Below are 18,316 nucleotides of genomic sequence, written 5' to 3' on the forward strand. Positions count from 1 at the left end.
ACGGAAAAAAATCCGTTTCCTCCTCATTTCCTTATAAATGCTAACTAAACCTTTTTTATTAAGAATATTAGTTCTTATGATTTTCCCACAATATTATAGATATGTGCAGCTACATGAATGTGCCATATTTTAACGTACGAAGGGAATCCTATATTCACCTCAGAATCGGATTCATCACACGACGAGCAGTGACAGTGACAGCTCCGACAACTGTTTAAGGCCTTTTAAAAGGAGGAAATACTAGGTAAGATTTTTCATTTATATAATTTATATTATGCTATTATCATTTATCTTACTAGCGAAAGTTAGCGGTAATCTAATATTCATCGGTTTACATAGTACATGGTCCAATAGTAGGCTACTATATATAGTCGTTTTCTTTCTCATCTAACGTTTAGAGATCGGCGGAAACCCACAGATACGAAAAACGGCAGCCCTGCATCTGAGTACAACCGTTCCATGATATCGGCTGTCTCCACCGAGATCACATTTCTAGTTGAACACCACGGAGCAATTCCACCTGTATAACTATTATAGTATTTCCTTTATTTCAGTTGTAAATAAATATTAGAGAATACAAAAATAGTAAAAAAGTAACTGTCACTTGGGATCAATTTTATTAACAGTACAAAAATAAAGTCTTGGAGGTGAAAATAATAATGGATCAATGACAAAACACATCCACACCCACACACTTTTTTTTACACTTTCTCAAGCACAATCTGAAATGAAAAATAATACACATAAGTGAATATGAAAAGGAGTTTTGACTTAATGTGCATTGACTTTGAAAACTATATGTGTTATTCTTATGAAAATAGCTTAATAATTGTGATACTGTTATTGGGGTTAAAGAAATAGCTAAGCTAAAAACTCAATTACTAAATGACTTACTATTTGTTTTTAACTGAACTTAAAAATAATTTTGCAGTTGTTCCCCTCAAAAACTGTAATTTATATATATATATATATATATATATATATATATATATATATATATATATATATATATATATATATATTCTTCATAAATTAATGGTTTAGTTTTCAACTAAACTACTTATTAAAGCAAAACGGTGAAGGAAAAGAAGGTAATACTTAGATTGCAACTAGTATATGTCCACTTACATCTGGAGAGAGAGAGAGAGAGAGAGAGAGAGAGAGAGAGAGAGAGAGAGAGAGAGAGAGAGAGAGAGAGAGAGAGAGAGAGAGAGAGAGAGAGAGAGAGAGAGAGAGAGAGAGAGAGAGAGAGAGAGAGAGAGAGAGAGAGAGAGAGAGAGAGAGAGAGAGAGAGAGAGAGAGAGAGAGAGAGAGAGAGAGAGAGAGAGAGAGAGAGAGAGAGAGAGAGAGAGAGAGAGAGAGAGAGAGAGAGAGAGAGAGAGAGAGAGAGAGAGAGAGAGAGAGAGAGAGAGAGAGAGAGAGAGAGAGAGAGAGAGAGAGAGAGAGAGAGAGAGAGAGAGAGAGAGAGAGAGAGAGAGAGAGAGAGAGAGAGAGAGAGAGAGAGAGAGAGAGAGAGAGAGAGAGAGAGAGAGAGAGAGAGAGAGAGAGAGAGAGAGAGAGAGAGAGAGAGAGAGAGAGAGAGAGAGAGAGAGAGAGAGAGAGAGAGAGAGAGAGAGAGAGAGAGAGAGAGAGAGAGAGAGAGAGAGAGAGAGAGAGAGAGAGAGAGAGAGAGAGAGAGAGAGAGAGAGAGAGGTAAATTACAAAGAGCATCAGAAATAAAGTTGATGCCCTCCACACAGCAGCAACTGAAGGTGTTGCTTGTAGAGAAGATACCTGTTAGGAAAACCGAATAACAATTTACCTTAAAACACATCACTACATCTAATTGGACATGTATCATCTGAACGTTAGTTGTGGTGCATTGGCGCGTGAAGCAGTGCTGGTGCCATCAAGTACTGGTTGGCTACACAGCAACACAAACATGTGGAGCAAGGCCACATGATTACTACACAGGATACAGCATTTGGATAATCCAGATACCAGCAATGCAGATGACATTGGACAGTATGCATCAGCTTTAAAGTTATATGTATTAATAGTATCTAATCAATAAATACTGCAAAGATAACAATTCATTTTATACTTTACCCCAAGAGTACCACTACACAGTCAAGCACGGTACTGATTGCCCACGAGCTAGTCAGTAGATGCTGAGATGGGCAAGTAACCTCTTTTGTGAAGGGCAAAACAGAGAAAAAATATATAGAATATAATACTGGTTACTCTACAAACCTTACTTCCCTTGGCAAGTTTTCTTACAAGATGAAGATGCCACAGACCTCTGCCTGTCCTTTTCTTGCTATTGTCATACATGGAAGGTACTCACCCTAAGCAGTATGGCAAAGGAAAGATGCACATTACCCTCCTCATAATTTGCACAACAAAGTTAGTCACCAGAAGTTATATAGTTCCAAAAGAGATTTAAAAGAACTACCCATGAAAGCTTTGTCTCATCATGCATTCCTACAGTGATGCCCATATTAATGCAGCCAATAAATCATTCCTTCTACTGCCAATATAGAAATTATTTACATAAAGCTTTAAGTTATTATACTGAACATTAAGACCTTTAAAATTGATGCACCAGCAACACAAGGCTGGCAGTGTCTGCTCCTCTAGGAAAGTGGGGTTTTAACCACACCATACTGAAGCAAAGTAAAAATACATAAAAAATGAATGTTTTGCAAGTAAACTCTTTTATATATTTATAAAAAAAAAAAATGTGATAATGTCTTGAACTTGATGTACAGGCAGTCCCCTCTATATGGCTGCTCATTATACTTATCCATACTCAGTTTTATAAACATGATTTTCTGAACCATATATTGATAAATACATCGTCACCTTCGTAAACAAACCGCCTAAGTCATTATTTTCTACTTTTTAGGAAATGAGAAAAGAACTGTCATTATCTCATTTGGCTTAAGATTTAGGCAGAAATGAAAAGGCCAATTCTAGAACACTCAAACCTTGAATGACAAAGGCAATTATACAAAAATGGGCGTCACATGATGAAAAATTGATGTAGACAAAAACCTGGAAATTGATGATAAGCGACTTAGGCAATTATTTTATGAGGCTGACGATCTGCAAATTAAAATATGACTGGAAAATTTAAATCTCACCAACATACAGAGGGCATATGCTTGCTTTGCCATGTTTTCCATCCAGCTGCATGCCTCTCCCATTCCATTCTGTGGTAAGGAGTGATTTGTGGTCCTTGGTATTAAAAAATGTTATCTCATCCACAATGCTTGCTTTAGCAAGCGGTACTGACAAAATTTATGGATTTGAGTATAAAATAAGAAATTGTTAGCAGGGCCAAGTGTGGTGAGGGTCCCACTAAAATGAGATGCTGCAGTTAAACGTACTACTACATACTACATAGATTGTTTGTAATGCAGTATGTAAATAATTTAGAAATATATATCAATGTGGGATGTTCTAACATCAAAGTTTTTAAGGAAGAGGGGCTTGAAATGCAACCCCTCCCCATATTACATGGATTTATTTTGGAAAACTTGTTTGGTTATTTGTAAAGCCATATTATGCAAGCTTTATGAGCCTCCACACATATAATAGAGACTGCCTGTTATTTTTGTTCATGTCATTCTTAAAATAATTATAACAAATACAGAAAAACTTTCTTGAGGAGCAGCCTTTGACACCCCAGGTGACTACATCCCCCCAAGTACAACATTACCATGTTCTGAATAAGCTTAAGGATTAATGAGAATATCAAGAATATCACAAGGCTACGCAATGCACATCCCCGGCAGCCAGAAGCAAGGGTGCCCCGCCTAGTGTTTGGTGGCAAAGCTCCAGGGGAGATGAGACTCAGAGGTGGCAGTGGTCTTGCGTTGGGTGGGGGCTGGCTGGGGCCTGTTAGTGGGGGCCTGAGAGAGGGCATCCAGGGAGCTCATGTTAATGTTGGGCAGATTGAGGCGCGTCATGAGAGGGTTGAGTTCATTCTCGTCGTTGGCGACGGTTACCTGCTCCCACTGGCGGCTGGCTGAGGACAGCTTGACAGCGTCGATCACCGCCTGCACGTACTGACCATCCTCAAAGGTGGCAGCAGTGGACACGGGCTCCTTCAGCCACCCATGCTCTCCATCCCCAGTGGCAAAGGCCTCCTTCAGGGCTCCCACCAAGCGGAACAGCCCTTGTAGGTAAGGCTGAGGCAGCAGGGAGTTGACCCGGGCACTGCTGTTGTCATTGCGGTTGGCCAGGTGGGTGAGGTCGTCGGCACTGCCCTCATGCAGCAGCCGCTCCCTGTCATCGGTGTGCTTCTGGCCGTAGAGGCTGGCGCCACGCACCGTCAGGCGGCCGTGGCTCCCGCACACAACCACTTCCTGCACAAACCCACCAGCCACATGGCTGTTGAGTGTTGCTGTGACGCACGCCCCACCATCCAAGATCATCTGGAAGCTGCAGAAGTCGTCACTGTCGATCCAGCGGATGCCGTTGATCTTTTCAGTGCTCTTGGTGAAGGTTCTCATCATTCCATGCACTCGAGCAGCCCGCTGGCCTGTCACAAAGGACACAGCATCGATGATGTGGCTTCCCACCATGGTCAGGATGCCTCCGCCCATCAGGTGGCTGCACATCCAATCAAACTGGCTGCCAATCATGCTGCCACAGTGCACCCGCACGTCACACACATTCACTGTCCCCACATAACCTGCCTCCAGGTGGCGCTTCATCTGCACAAAGGCCGGGAGGAAGCGCAGGCCATGGGAGATGACTGAGATTAGGGATGGGTAGTATTGAGCAGCGTGGACCATCTTCAAAACCTCCAGCTGCAAGTAGTGCCATAACTTAGCTGAGCATTTTAAAAATAAGCTTCAGATAATAAAACAAAATAAGGAAGCAATTGATGCAGCCAATACCTAAACTCTCCATTAAATAAAATTGTGAAACAATATCAATTTTTGATTAATTTAAAAAGTTAGCTGTCTTAACTTTGGAGCTACATTAGAAGTAGGCTACAATCAGTGTAAACATTTAATGTGGTACAAAAGCTTTGGAAGACAGGACCCTCCAAGTGTCTGGGACGGTCCAAGCCTCCCCCTTACCTGACAGAGGCCAGCCGGGCGGTCACACAAAACATGCTTGCCGATGCCCAGTGCCTTGACAGCTATCTGTGCGTGAAGGTCTGGCTGGCAGATTATGAACACCAGGTCCACATCCTTCCTTAGAAGCACGTCATCCACCTGCACAATCAATCTGTTACTGGCTGGAGTACAACCTGCCTGATATAGCTCCCCTCCAGTTCTGGTGCCACCACATAGCTGTAGTCCCTGCCTCAACAAACAGCTGCCCCTTGTCTCACTACACATTCACAAAACATTCCAAAACTAGTAAAAAAATGCCTATTTTCTTATGTGACCAAATTTAAGCATAGTGGTTCTTGTTTATTAGTAGCGGTGACCAAAGACTCACCCACAATATAATAAAGAATATAATAATTGCATTCATATATTATGAGTAATCATCAGTTAAAACTTCAGAAGTCAGGCAGACACTCAGTAGGCAGGGCATAAATCTGGGGTCCCCAAAAGTGGTCAATACAAACCCCCATTCCATGGGCTGATGAGACTATGGGCTTGCAAACTGGAGGTGTCAATTACATACAATATCATGGAATGAATGATCAATTATAGTGACCCCTTTCTATTCACAGGGCTATATACTGAACTCTCCAATGAGAAAGGTGAATCAGCAATTAGACCAAAGCTAACCCACCAAAGTCATCATTTTTGGTGTTTAAGTTATTCCTATTACCTATAAACCATCTACAAAATCAGTAAATCCATGTCAAGGCACAGTTATTTAGTGATATTTCCTAAAAAAATGCACAGATATAAATATACAGTATTAAACATCTTACTAGAAGCAGAGCACACCGATGGGATATGCTGCTTGCATCATCTCTGCCCCAACCTACCATGAGTCAATCACAGGCACAGAGAAAAGATCAGGAGACTTGTTTATGCATAATTCTAATTTAAGAATGCTCCCTTACAGGGGTGTTACTATATCTAAAAATACAGCCTTGTAGTCATTTCAGTAGCTGTACTAACTTGTCAAATAGTCAATGTACAGCAGGTGACAATCAAATATGAAAAGATGACAAATTATGTAAGGCCCCTCAGAGCCATTACCTTGTTTGTATGGAAAGGGATGTTGAGCTCTGTGGCAACATTCTCTGCAGCCTCTAGTGTGCGACCCCACACAGCCTCCACCCTGAAGCCCTTGGCACGGAGGAAGGGCACAAGGGCCCTTACTATGTCCCCTGTCCCAAACACTCCTATTCCAGGCAGCATTATTCTCTGAGGGGGAGAGAGATAACCTTTAACATTGTTGTTAGGACAGGTGACAAATTCAAGAACTGGAATTAGTCATGCAGTATGGTGGAGTTAAGCTGCTTGACTTTATGGAGCTATATTATATTGTTGGGTTTACTTGACATACTTGGTGGGGGTAAGTCACAATCTAGTTGTTGCGTTAATATATTTGGCGGTTCTGTTATATTTTCTGGTGGAGTTTGGTTGGTTTATTAGGTGGTAAGGTTGTTTCATTTAGAAGAGTTATGTTGGTTTATCTGCTGTGAAATGTTACCGTAAAACAAGCATCAGATTTCATCACAAGAAATCACATAAGTACAGTCGTCAAAGACAGTATCAGACACCTATGGTTCAATAGAATAGATTTTGAGTGAAATTTATACACATGGTGTTGTGTCAATTAAGTTGGTACAAATGGGTAAAGTCTATATCTATGAATATTGCTTAGATACTATTCTATCAACCTACTTTTCTTGACAACTGTACATTTATCTGAGGTCATGCAGATCTGAATTAGAAAGTGGACAGACTGGGGATTGGTCAGATTTAAAACAGGTCTTAATGGTGTCATGACCCCAGGAAAGAACACAGACATAGTTATATAGGAAAATATTACAACAAGGATGTGAGAAAATTCAGCTTTCCTGATGAAGCAATAAGTTGATGGAAAATTTTTACCAGAAAAAGCCATGTATGGGACAAACATTTCCAGTTTTAAAAATTTCATTGATAAAACTACAGAACTACACCTGTCTCACACTGCCAGACATATATATTGATGTTTTGAAAGATCCAGCCAACTGTTTTTGTCACAAAACACCATTTTTTTCACCCCCTACCCTTAAAGCTAATGATTTGTGATAAAAATATATAACAGATTATTACAAATAACACTGAAATCTGCCAGAACAAAATAGTGTTAGCCTCACAGATGAGTCACGACAGCAAATTACTTGTTTCTGAGATAGTGATCAGTCTGACACTTCATCATGCCACGTTTTGCTCAGATTTGCCAGTTCTTGTCACCCACCACTGCCATTATGCACAATATGGGTTACAAGAAAGTATCAAAATTAGCTGAATCCAGTGGTGGGCACGGTTCTGCTAATCCGCTAACCGCTAATTAGCGAAGCTAATTTTTTCATTAGCTGATTAGCATTTTCACTAACTTTGGAAGAGGTTAGCGGACCAATTAACTTTTGCTAAATGTATCTAGTTCCTCCTCCACTAACTTTAAGTCCACTAAAAATTTCATACAGGTTTGTTCTTGTCCACTGTGGGCAGTCACAGTACCAGCTGAGCCACATGGCGCAATAGTTCCACGGCTTCCAGTTTTGGGTAAATTACAGCTTAAAGTAGGGTAATTGAACAATTATTGTAGGGAAACTTTTTGGTATTTTAGGGTAATGCATCTTCCATTTCCAATTCTTTGAACTCAGGATTTAATAACAAGAATGTGACATTTTCCACCTGACAAGAGATAAACTTTAAGTAATACAAATAAAAGTGTCAGTTATGGAAAAAAAGAAAAAAAAAAAAAAAAGTTAGCGGATAGCGGTTACCGTTAGCTTCCACTAATTTTTTTTATCAGTTTAGTGGTTTAGCGTAAGCGAAGCTAACTTTGTAGTTAGTGGATTACCAGTTAGCGAAGCTAACTTTTCGGTTAGCGGTACCCACCACAGGTTGAATCCATCTAATCTAATCTAAAACTAATCCCTAATGGTGGGGGTGAACTGCTATTGGGGGCTTCACATCCCATAGTTCTGCTTGCCATTTTCTCGGAAGCTGCTTTGGACACTCAACAACCTTAGTTAAAAAACTGAGATAATGTAAAGAGTCAACTGATTCTTGTTCACTATTGTAAAATCTTCCAACTGGTGACACAGCATACATCATACACAGACGTCATCCTGAGGCTGTTCCAAATTCAACTGTTTCTTACCTCCATTTTTTTGATTAGCAGAGGCATTGTTTTCAAGCATGTGCAGAAATAAAGCCCCTTCTCTCCCTCCCTTGATATATCACACTAAACCTGTGGTTCTTAGATATTTTACTATCACGTCCCCCCCTAGAAATGTGTCGGTAATTCTTTACAAGAAGTCCGCCTCTCCCTCCGCCACTCCAGTCCCCCCTACCCCCATCACAAGCCTGGGGACCTGTGGGGAACTGGGGTTTTGGGGGAGAAGGCAGAATCACTGAAAAATGGGCTTCCAAAATTTCCCTAAAATACTTCAACAGTCTTTTTCCGTAGGAGGTTATAATGTGGGGGGGTCCAGGGGGCTACAGCCCCCCTTGGTTAGGAGGGGGGTCGAGGGGAGCGAAGCCCCTATTAGAGGTTAGGTTATGTAATGTTCGGTTAGGGTAGTATAAATATATTCAACCTGAGCTGTGGGCTGTCAAAAATTATGCAGTGCGGGACAGATTTGGGCAGCGGTGGTGGGGGGCTGGGTGCCCACACCACAACACAGACAGCTGCGCAGCGCTGCTAGGTTATGTTACAACAGATACACAAGAGCTTCGTAGGGACTTTCCCTATTTTCGAGACCAGGGAGTTTTCCCTAATTTAGGGATTTTGGGGGGAAATTTTGAAAGCCCATTTTTCAGTGATTTTGCCTTTCCCCCAAAACCCCAGCTTCCCACAGGTCCCCAGGGTTGTGTTGGGGGGTAGGGGGGGCTGGAGTGGCGGAAGGGGAGGCAGACTTCGGTATTATTCTAGTGTTTGCCTGTACTCACCCCTCGCAACCAAAACTGGCTAGGGGGCCATTGAGACTGCGTGGAATGCGGTGGTAAACATGAAATGCATCGTAAATGCATAGTTTTTGAGTTATGGGGGGTTGAAAAATACCCTAGATGTAGGGAAATTCCTTAGTTACTTAGATGTAGGGAAATTTCATACATTCCGGGTTTTTTTACAACGTGCGGAAACCATGCAATTTCACTCACTCTCCATACCAAAGGGGGCTTCAAGGGGGGCAAAGCCCCCCGTTACAGTGTTAAGATCATAATGAAGCATCTAAACGATGTAATTACGTCATAGGAATCTTGCAACCATCATATACGACTATGTATTTACTTACTGGTAGCACGTACGAATGCGTGAAGCAGGTTCGAACGCAGGTTACTTGTGTTCAATGTCCCTCAGTTAGCTGTTAGGTCATAAAGTTCGGTTGGGGTACTTTAAGAGGGTGGGGGCGCAGCCCCCCCTTGGTTAACAGGGGGGTCGAGGGGGGCAAAGCTCCCCCGTTAGCAGGTCGTAAAGTTCGGTTGGAGTAGTTTAAATATGCTCCCCCACCCAAACACCCCGACTTCCCGCAGGTCCCCCAAGATCGCTGGGGGAAGGGGATTAATTCGGCTTCTTCTTTACTTTTAAGTATTTAGTTTTTAACTATGATATACAGAAGCGTATTATCGTATTCTGGAGGCACGGAGTCAATATCCACAATCACCTTGTATACTGGGAATATGAAGCCGTGAAGCAGATTCAAAATGCGGTCAGTAAGGATTCACATGTTCAAACAGCTTGGGCAGGAGGTTCGAGAGCCTTCACTGCTCTAGAACCCGCAGTACTGTTTAAGGCGCGGCGTTGGACAGATCACGGCTAGCCGGTGGCTTTGCTTGTGTCAGTGATAAACAATGAAGATACACTGTGTTTGGTGCCACGGACTCTACTTGGAGGACAGAAACCTTGCGATGAGGTGACAACCTACTAGAGAGAGAGGGCATGAGTGTGTTGTAGGCGGTTTATGTGAGCGCAGATGGCCTCCGGCGCCACGCCAGATGGCGAGGTGAGCATCGTTTGGTGGGTTCACTACACTTCTCTCCCAAAACAAGCTTGGGAATCCAGTGAGTGCGTGGTTTCCGTATGGGAAACAATAAATTCGTTGCAAACGCTTATTTTAGTGGTGGTGGGAGGAAAAGTCCCTATATTTAGTGAATTTCCCTAGATCTAGGGAGTTCTTATCCCCCACCCCCCCCACTAAAAAAAATACGCGATTGCGACGGATTTCGTATTATGGGCAAACACTAGAATTTTACCCGGACTTCTTGTAAAGAATTACCACAAGCTTGACTCAGTGCTATAAATAAATAACATTAGGCACAATATAAGTTGTAGAATGAACACCCCCATCATTACATAGTAAATAAGTTCCCCATACAGCACCTCCTGTCTGTACGTCGCTCATACTTAACTCATCATGCTTTGCCTCTTACCTCGTCTTGAGGACACGCATTAAGTCCCACAGCTGATGCGGAGATAACAGCAGACCAGCAGCCCTCACTCCGGGCGCGGCCTGCACATGTCCGCCTCGGCTCTCCGGCCGCACCTCACGTGATGGAGCACAGCGCGACCACTCGAGGGCGTCCCTCACACACACACGCGACGCACGCCCGGCAGCAGCAGGTGACCCGACGGTTGTTGTTTACACCTGGCGCAGCGCGGCGGCCATCGGCACCCTTCACGGCGGCCAGCTCAAAATTGTCGTACCAATGAAAAAATATCACATTTTCGCTCAGTACTTTACATAGATCCTTCCTTGATGGCCTTAGCTATGGAAAGTCTTTTTTTATTACGATGTATGTTTATTCACGCCCTGCTTTTTCCTTGGCCTATAAGCAGGCTCACGGGGTATCGCTGCAACGACTTCCTGTCGAACCAGCGACTACGTGAAATTGAATCGAGGCCTGTGACCATATTGTAAAGGAAACTTTCATTGTCAGGAAATATTTAATGAAGTACACACAGTTGTATATAATGCTAGATTATCGTATTATCAGACACGTTTGTCGTACATCGTGCTAAATTGTTGTATATATACGATAATTGTCGTATGTCTAACAATGGTGGACATGACAGATGTATTTTATTCCCGTTATTCTATGCCACTGAGTGAAATAAAAATATTATTATTACTTCATAGTTCCACTATTGAATTTATAATGTGTTTTTATACATTGTACAAGTGGAAAGGAAGTAAATTAAAGGCTTTTCTGTCGAGGAGAGTGACGGTGCAGTCCCCGGGGCGGGACGGGCCCGAAGGAAGGCAGCCAGTCATGGCGGGGCGGGCGAGGGACGGAGCTGTGCGGACCGTGGTGCAGGGCTACGAGGAGCTCAGGAAGGAGTGGGCCAAGAAGAACAGGAACCTGCAGACATGCGGGAAGTACCTCTCCGACATCAAGGCGAGTATGGGGCGCGGGGGGGCAGGGGAAGGGAAATGTGAGGGGTGACTACAAGCTTGGGGTGCAGGGTGTTTGGGGGGGAGGTTTGGGGTGACCTGGGGGAGAAAGGGAGGCATTAGGGGACGCCTTGGGATGATTCTGGGGGAGTGGGGAGGTTGGGGGGCTCAGGGGGATAAGGAAGAGGCAATAAGGTGGGTAACTATAAGCTTGGGGAGCAGGGTGACCTGGGGGAGGAAGGAAGGGTTTGGGGGAGGATTTGGGCTGATTCTGGGGGAGTGGGGAGGTTATGGGGGTCGGGGGGAGAAGGAAAGGGGAATATGATGGGTAACTTTAAGCTTGAGTGTGTGATTTTTAAGTTCTTTATATATTTAATGAAGTTTTTTTTTTTATATTAGAAGCAGTAGTTAGCTAGATTAACCATTTTTTTTATTTGCTGTATTGTCCTTCACTATAAAAATTGCTGGTTGCCTTCATATCACAATGTACTTACCAATTTCAATAATGGAGTAGACCTACCCAAAACTACCTGACCTAGTTTTCATATTTTTATTCAAACTTTAACCTAATCTATCCCAGCAATATGAAATATAACTTACTTGAAAATATTTTAATATGTAGGGATCCCAGTTCATATACTCTTTATTACTGATTGGCGATAATGTTGAAGCACTGACCTAAAGTTCCCCTTTCTCCTCAGGTGGAGCTGACCAAGTTGCAGTTCCTCCCGTCCATAGGCCACAAGGTGTCTAAGGAGGAATTACTTGTAGCAAGTAAGTCAACTGTTCGTCTTTTGATGTTATTGTGAAATAATCTTTCGTTTTTATATGAAGGCTACTTGAGTTTTATGTGTGATGCATAACTTCAATCGTAGATAAAAATATAGTTTGTGAATAATAAATTGAATATATTTTGTTTTTAGGGATGAACCGATACCAAAATTTTGACCGATACCGATACCAATACCGATACCTGTGCATTAATTATTTTACACAACAATTCCAGCAGCTAAAAGGCAATATCAAATGTTAAGAAAAAAAAGCACTGCTCGTTTTTCCACCATAGAAGGGAAGAAAAAATAGTAACCAGTGGTGGCCTGAAAAAAGGTGTCCATAGATCCGTAGCCAGATGTGCTGACTACTGCACCACGGAAACACATATTAACCCTATACGGCGCAGCGAGGCAGCAGTGCATGGTTAACCCAGGTGTTAACACCCACCCCCATGAGTTTCGACAAGGGGTGAGGGAGGAGGCGCCTCGTGAGGTCTAGTTGACTCAGTAAAGTTAGCTTTACTTAACTGCCGTACATTTAGGCAGCCCTGGCAGCGTGCCCCATTGCAGGGCGACAGTCTGACTGACTGAGGCAGGCAAATGAGGCGAGTGAAGGGGTTCTGCCAATCCCAATTAAATGACCAATAGTTTTGAGAAAATGGAGGAAAACAGACATTTTGGAAAATGTATTCTAATTATATATTAATTCCTATTATCACTTCAGATCCACCCATGTGAGGGCTGACAATTAGTGTATTCGATAGGCCTAGCTTGGATTTTTGATGCCCCAAGTTTTAACGCGATAATGACTTCAACTATTTTTGGCAAAAATTTTGAAGTTTTTAACGCAATTCGTGTCAAAAGCTTAGTCATAGACAATAACATTTCGATGTGATTCGCGTCATGGTGCGTGAGAGGGTTAACTACTTTGGAAATATTTGTATAATTTTATAATTTGTAATTTAAAGTTTTAACCAGTGTTGTAACTATGAGAATGTAATTAAAATATTTTGCCATGATTCACTTACATAATATAATTGTTCTTATATATACCACTCAAGGGCTGGATTTGGCTCATGAGCCGCCAGTTCAGTAGTCTTGTTAGGCTGCTATGATTGATGGCTACTCTACCCGAAAAATCTTTGTCTGCCAAAATCTGGGGGACAGCATTCCCCCAGCCCCCTTGGCTCATATGCCTATTCTGATAAGGATGGGAGTATTTTCTTAAGTAGTTATGTACTTTCACAGTACAACAAAAATAGGTATCAGAATAAACATCACCATATACAGAAAAAAATTACTTTGCAAACAGTTTTTTTTTTTTTTTTTTTTTTTTTTTTTTTTTTTTCCCCAAGTCCTGGCACTTCAACAACTAAACTTGAATTATAGTAGTTTTCTTTGTGTGTGTGTGTGTGTGTGAGAGAGAGAGAGAGAGAGAGAGAGAGAGAGAGAGAGAGAGAGAATAGTTTACCAAGTAAGTGTTTCTCAGCAATGGTATATAGAAAAGTAACATTTTAAGTTCCAGAATGACTACTATTTTTGGGTTAGACAAAATGGTAAATGAGTATAACTATAACTCATGCCATTATGCATTTTTTATTGAACAATGTGCATGGAGATTCATTGAAGGCCTTTAAGAATGAACATTTAATACTTTCTTGTAATTGAGAGTATATTTTATTGTGTTAGGAATGTAAGTTTTATGAGGACCATAACCATAGGCATCCCTCCCTCCTGCAGGAAACACCCTTGAGATCGGGGCGCTGTGGAGCATAGCCAACAAGGACATTCCCTCCTTTGAGCGCTACATTGCCATGCTCAAGATATACTACATGGACTACAGGTGAGCTCATGTACACTGACATGTTCTTAAGCCCCGGACCTTAGATTATTATTATTATTGGTGGTGGTGGTGTTTTAGAGTTGTTTTTATTATTGTCTTATGTTACCTTTATGTTCTTAATTTATTATTATTATTGGGGGTGGTGGTGGTGGTGGTGTTCAAGAAAAAGGTTTTATTTTCTTATGTTACCTTTGTTTAATTATTATTATTAACACCTAAAATCATAACTAAAAAAAAAAAAAATCTCTTCTGTTTATCTTATTTTCCTCCTTGAAAGCACACACTCAGAAGACCAGTTAATTATGTTAAGAGAACCCACACCCAGATACTACAGTACCTTTTTTCTACCTCTACAGAGACCAGCTGGCAGAGTCCCCTTACATGTACGAGCTGCTGGGCCTGGATCTGTTGTGTCTGTTGGCCCAGAACAAGGTGGGGGAGTTCCACACCACCCTGGAGCACCTGCCTGCCCCGGCCATCACCGACAACGTGTACATCAGGCACCCGGTGGCCATGGAGCAGTACCTGATGGAGGGGGCTTACAACAAGGTGTGTGGGGGGGTGATGAGGGTGAAGGTGTGAGGGTGAGGTTAAGGTTGAAGGTGTGAAGATGTGAGGGTGAGGTTGAAGGTGTGAAGAATCTGATGTGAGGGTGAGGTTGAAGATGTGAGGGTGAAGTTGAAGGTGTGAAGATGGGAGGGTGAGGTTGAAGGTGTGAAGATGGGAGGGTGAGGTTGAAGGTGTGAAGATGGGAGGGTGAGGTTGAAGGTGTGAAGATGGGAGGGAGAGGTTGAAGATGGTGAAGGTGATAGTGTGAGTGATGGTGAAAGTGAAGCTGAAAGAGAGAGAGAGAGAGACTAAGACCATATTTTCTCATTTTCTTTTATTTTCCTCTCCCAGATCTACCTTGCCAAGGGGGAGGTGCCCGCAGAAGGCTACAAGTTCTTCATTGAGGAGCTTCTCTCTACCATCCGGGAAGACATCGCCGACTGTGTGGAGAATGCTTATGACCGCATCCGCCCTGAAGACATTGGCAAGATGCTCTACCTCTCCAGCACCAAGGAGATCCTCAAGTACTGTGAGACCCGGGGCTGGCAGGTGGGTGTTCACTGCCTGCAGTGTGTGTTGTGTTAGATTTTCTGGTACTCATGTCCGTGTGTTAATAAGCTTTTTGTTGTTGATGATAAGATATTTACTGAACTCTTGCATCATTTAATTATGGTGTGACTTTCTGGATTTGTATTTTTTTTTCTTGCCTATGGTTGGTTTTTAACAAAAGAGCTAATCAGTGAATTGGTGTTGGCAATCATCAGATATAGGCTCTATTACTGGGTTTGTAGTTATTTCCTTGGTCCAGTTGTACTATAAATATTGTTTTACTCTAGTTGTCATCTATTATCTTACTTGGTCATCTATATATTTCTTTTACATGCAATGCAAGTTATTGATAAAAAAGGGTCTTAATGTCTTTTCAATTCACAGAGTGGCATGTTTCAAACAAATCCTTGCTGAATGTAAACTTGTTGAATGTAAATCATCAATTACTTTTATTTTAAAAATCAACCTGTAATAGTGTGCTCTTAGTACTTATTATTATTACCCCATGTCTTGCCAACTCAGGGAAAGAGTTTTGTTTATTTATTATTATTATTTTTATTTATTTATTTATTTATTTATTTATTTTTATTTTTTTATTTTTTTATATATAGAACATTTGTCAGTTTTTGTTCGGAGAAGACACATGAAGTATTATTGGATTGATTACATTTGAACACAATGTCTGAGAAAGTGAATCTCCAATGCTTTAGTAATTCAAAGGCAAATAACTACTATTGTTCTATCATTTTTTACTTTAGAGAGGAAATGAAGTACAGTAGTATGTCAGTTTAGCTTGAAGTAGGTTTGAAAAAATCAGTTTCGCACTAAATTGAAGTGTAATTGTAGTGCAGCGACAGCGTGACGGGAGAGCCACTCCCTACCGAATCGGCTGTCACGGCTGTCGTCGCACTACATAATTTCAAGTATCTACTGAATTCTAAAAGCATAACATTGACTAACATAGAATGCACATTGATTCAGATATGATAGTGTTTTACAGAAACTAGATGGTGCTCAGTTTATGTGATGTGAATATGTAATGAACAGCACATACAAAACTTCTCAGAACTATGCCTCACCCTATAGTGGAAAAGGGTGCTGTTCTTGTGACTAAATGACTCCTTGGAGTTGTTAGCAGCAGGAGTTGGAAATGCTCCTCTCACCTTGTTTCTCCTTGTGTTTTTCTAGGTGGGTGCTGACGGCTACCTCCACTTCAAGAAGGAGGTGCGTAAGAGTGAGGACGGCATCCCCTCCCGTGAGCTGGCCCACCAGATGATCAACTACGCACGGGAAATGGAACAGATTGTGTAGGTCTAAGGCAGAACACACACACACACACACACACACACTGTATTTATAGAGTAACCTCTCAGTAACTCTGGACTCAGGATGGAAGGAAATTTAGTGAATTCATTCTTCACCTCACAGTTTCTTTACTTATGACATTGAAATGAAACATATTTTGCTTAGAAAACTGACTTCAACTCTCAACATGTGCTTCATCTTTTCAAATGCCTCTGTGAATGTTCATGTATAAACAATGCTAAGCATTGCCAAGATGAGCAGCCTAAGGTGTGGTATGTGGTACAGAATTACTAATAGTATTTTAGCTTCCTCTTTCAAATTTTTTGTTGCAGTTTTCGTGCTCTTTTAGAGCATCTTTGTCACCCAATTTATAATAAATATAGGAAATCCCTGCATTAATGTATTTTTCCTTTATATTAAGTGAAAGAAGCAGATGGCGAAAGAAGGAGGAAGGAGGCAGTATAAGTTTTGAGCATATTTTAAGGATATTTCAAGTTACATTTGAAGCAGGCTTTTTGACAGTAAGAGTGTGTTTGAGGGATGATGTGGTGCGTTTACTTTACTATTAAGAGTTCTGTTGCCTTTCTTTTTTCTCAATCTCGACAAAAAAAGTATTGAAGCTATAGCTCTATGTATTATGTCTAAACAGGCTGTCAAAGCTTGCTTCCACTCGAACTTTGTCACTTCCTATTTAGACCTGAAGTGTTGGTCAATCTTGATGTGCGATGATGAAACCTAGATTTTTTTTTTTTTTTTTTTTATAACTTGAAAGTATGGAAGTGTGTGTGTGTGTATGTATGTGTGTTACAGAGAGAGAGAGAGAGAGAATTTCTCCCCCCCACTCCATGTGCACATCCTGCCCCCTCTGAGATACAGTAGGCTCCAAGTCTTCTTAGAAACGATAGCAGGAAAAGAATAACATGTTTGTGTTTGATTCCATTGTAATCACGTCAGGTGGATTTTGCATCCGGCACGTGTGTGTGTGTGTGTGTGTGAATTATACATGATTTTAAATAAGAAAAGACTTCCGAATATATTTAAGAATCCTGTAATTGCTTTGCGGAGAGAGAATTGCTTATCATCTTAAGACGCTTTTAGATTGTCATTTGGTAATCCCGCATCTTGTTCGAGGTCAGTGATTCCTTATCATTAATGGAAGATGTCAAGGTTACGTCTAAAATGCTTGAGGTCACTGAATGGCTGTGGATGCGTGAGGTGCAGAGAGGAAACGGGGAGGGGTGTACTCTCTCTCTCTCTCTCTCTTAACATGCTCATCTATTCCCTAATCGGCCCCATAATCTTGATACTTGACAGGTTTTCCTTCTTATTAAAAAGTATTTCCGTCCCCATAACCGAGCCCTCCACATCAACAAGCAAGAGTCTAAGGCCCAAATTCTCAAACATTTCAGAGCCCAAGCAAACACACTTGACAAGGCTTTCGTAGGAGCTTGGGGCATTTCCCTGGGTAGCTACTTTTTTGACCCAGGTGATAGTTTGACTTTTTTCTTCTGTACCATGAACCTATAAAAACAGTCCTTAGAACGAGATTGGCTCCTTTTCGGCCTCGGAAGGAGTAAATGTGAGAGGCGGAAGTGTCTGAAAATACGCACCCATAATAGCTCAGAGGACATGCTGCTCAACAAAGGGTTCCCAGGGTGTCAGCAAACTTCACAAACTTCATAAGGGAAAGTTTACCACCCCTTCTACTTTTTCATTTATCACCTTCCCTCACTTTCTATTCCTACCCATCCATCTTTCCGACGCCCTCCCCATTCC

At 41.7% G+C, this 18,316-nt stretch overlaps 2 protein-coding genes across 3 annotated transcripts; one reads left to right on the forward strand and one right to left on the reverse strand.

The window, feature by feature from the left end:
* Positions 1-598: 598 nt before the first annotated feature.
* On the reverse strand, positions 599-10,834 carry LOC126982545 (glucose-fructose oxidoreductase domain-containing protein 1-like). Of its 2 annotated transcripts, XM_050834695.1 has the most exons (5): positions 10,560-10,834; positions 6,165-6,332; positions 5,076-5,213; positions 3,993-4,799; positions 599-722 (listed from the first exon to the last, which is right to left on the reverse strand). In XM_050834695.1, exons 2-5 carry the CDS (start codon positions 6,324-6,326, stop codon positions 702-704), a joined length of 1,128 nt encoding a protein of 375 aa, XP_050690652.1. In that variant the 5' UTR covers positions 6,327-6,332; positions 10,560-10,834; the 3' UTR covers positions 599-701. The 2 variants fall into 2 exon arrangements, with proteins under 2 accessions (XP_050690652.1, XP_050690651.1); XM_050834694.1 differs by lacking the exon at positions 599-722 and having other exon boundaries at positions 1,620-4,799.
* Positions 10,835-11,358: 524 nt separating this feature from the next.
* Positions 11,359-16,931, forward strand: LOC126982547 (26S proteasome non-ATPase regulatory subunit 8-like). The gene is made up of 6 exons (XM_050834696.1): positions 11,359-11,525; positions 12,223-12,295; positions 14,035-14,137; positions 14,494-14,686; positions 15,038-15,235; positions 16,424-16,931. The coding sequence occupies exons 1-6, from the start codon at positions 11,400-11,402 to the stop codon at positions 16,544-16,546; spliced, it is 816 nt and encodes a 271-aa protein (XP_050690653.1). The 5' UTR covers positions 11,359-11,399; the 3' UTR covers positions 16,547-16,931.
* Positions 16,932-18,316: the final 1,385 nt, after the last annotated feature.

Source organism: Eriocheir sinensis, chromosome 51, assembly GCF_024679095.1.
Source record: "Eriocheir sinensis breed Jianghai 21 chromosome 51, ASM2467909v1, whole genome shotgun sequence".
NCBI lineage: Eukaryota > Metazoa > Arthropoda > Malacostraca > Decapoda > Varunidae > Eriocheir > Eriocheir sinensis.

Bases quoted from the DNA above. Each gene is read 5' to 3' on its own strand.
- LOC126982547 (XM_050834696.1), top strand. From the start codon at position 11,400: ATGGCGGGGCGGGCGAGGGACGGAGCTGTGCGGACCGTGGTGCAGGGC. The intron at 12,296-14,034 runs GTAAGTCAACTG...TCCCTCCTGCAG, and splicing joins GGAGGAATTACTTGTAGCAA to GAAACACCCTTGAGATCGGG. The intron at 14,687-15,037 runs GTGTGTGGGGGG...TTCCTCTCCCAG, and splicing joins TGGAGGGGGCTTACAACAAG to ATCTACCTTGCCAAGGGGGA.
- LOC126982545 (XM_050834694.1), bottom strand. From the start codon at position 6,326: ATGCTGCCTGGAATAGGAGTGTTTGGGACAGGGGACATAGTAAGGGCC. The intron at 5,214-6,164 runs GTAATGGCTCTG...TTGATTGTGCAG, and splicing joins TCCCTTTCCATACAAACAAG to GTGGATGACGTGCTTCTAAG. The intron at 4,800-5,075 runs GTAAGGGGGAGG...CACTACTTGCAG, and splicing joins GCCCGGCTGGCCTCTGTCAG to CTGGAGGTTTTGAAGATGGT.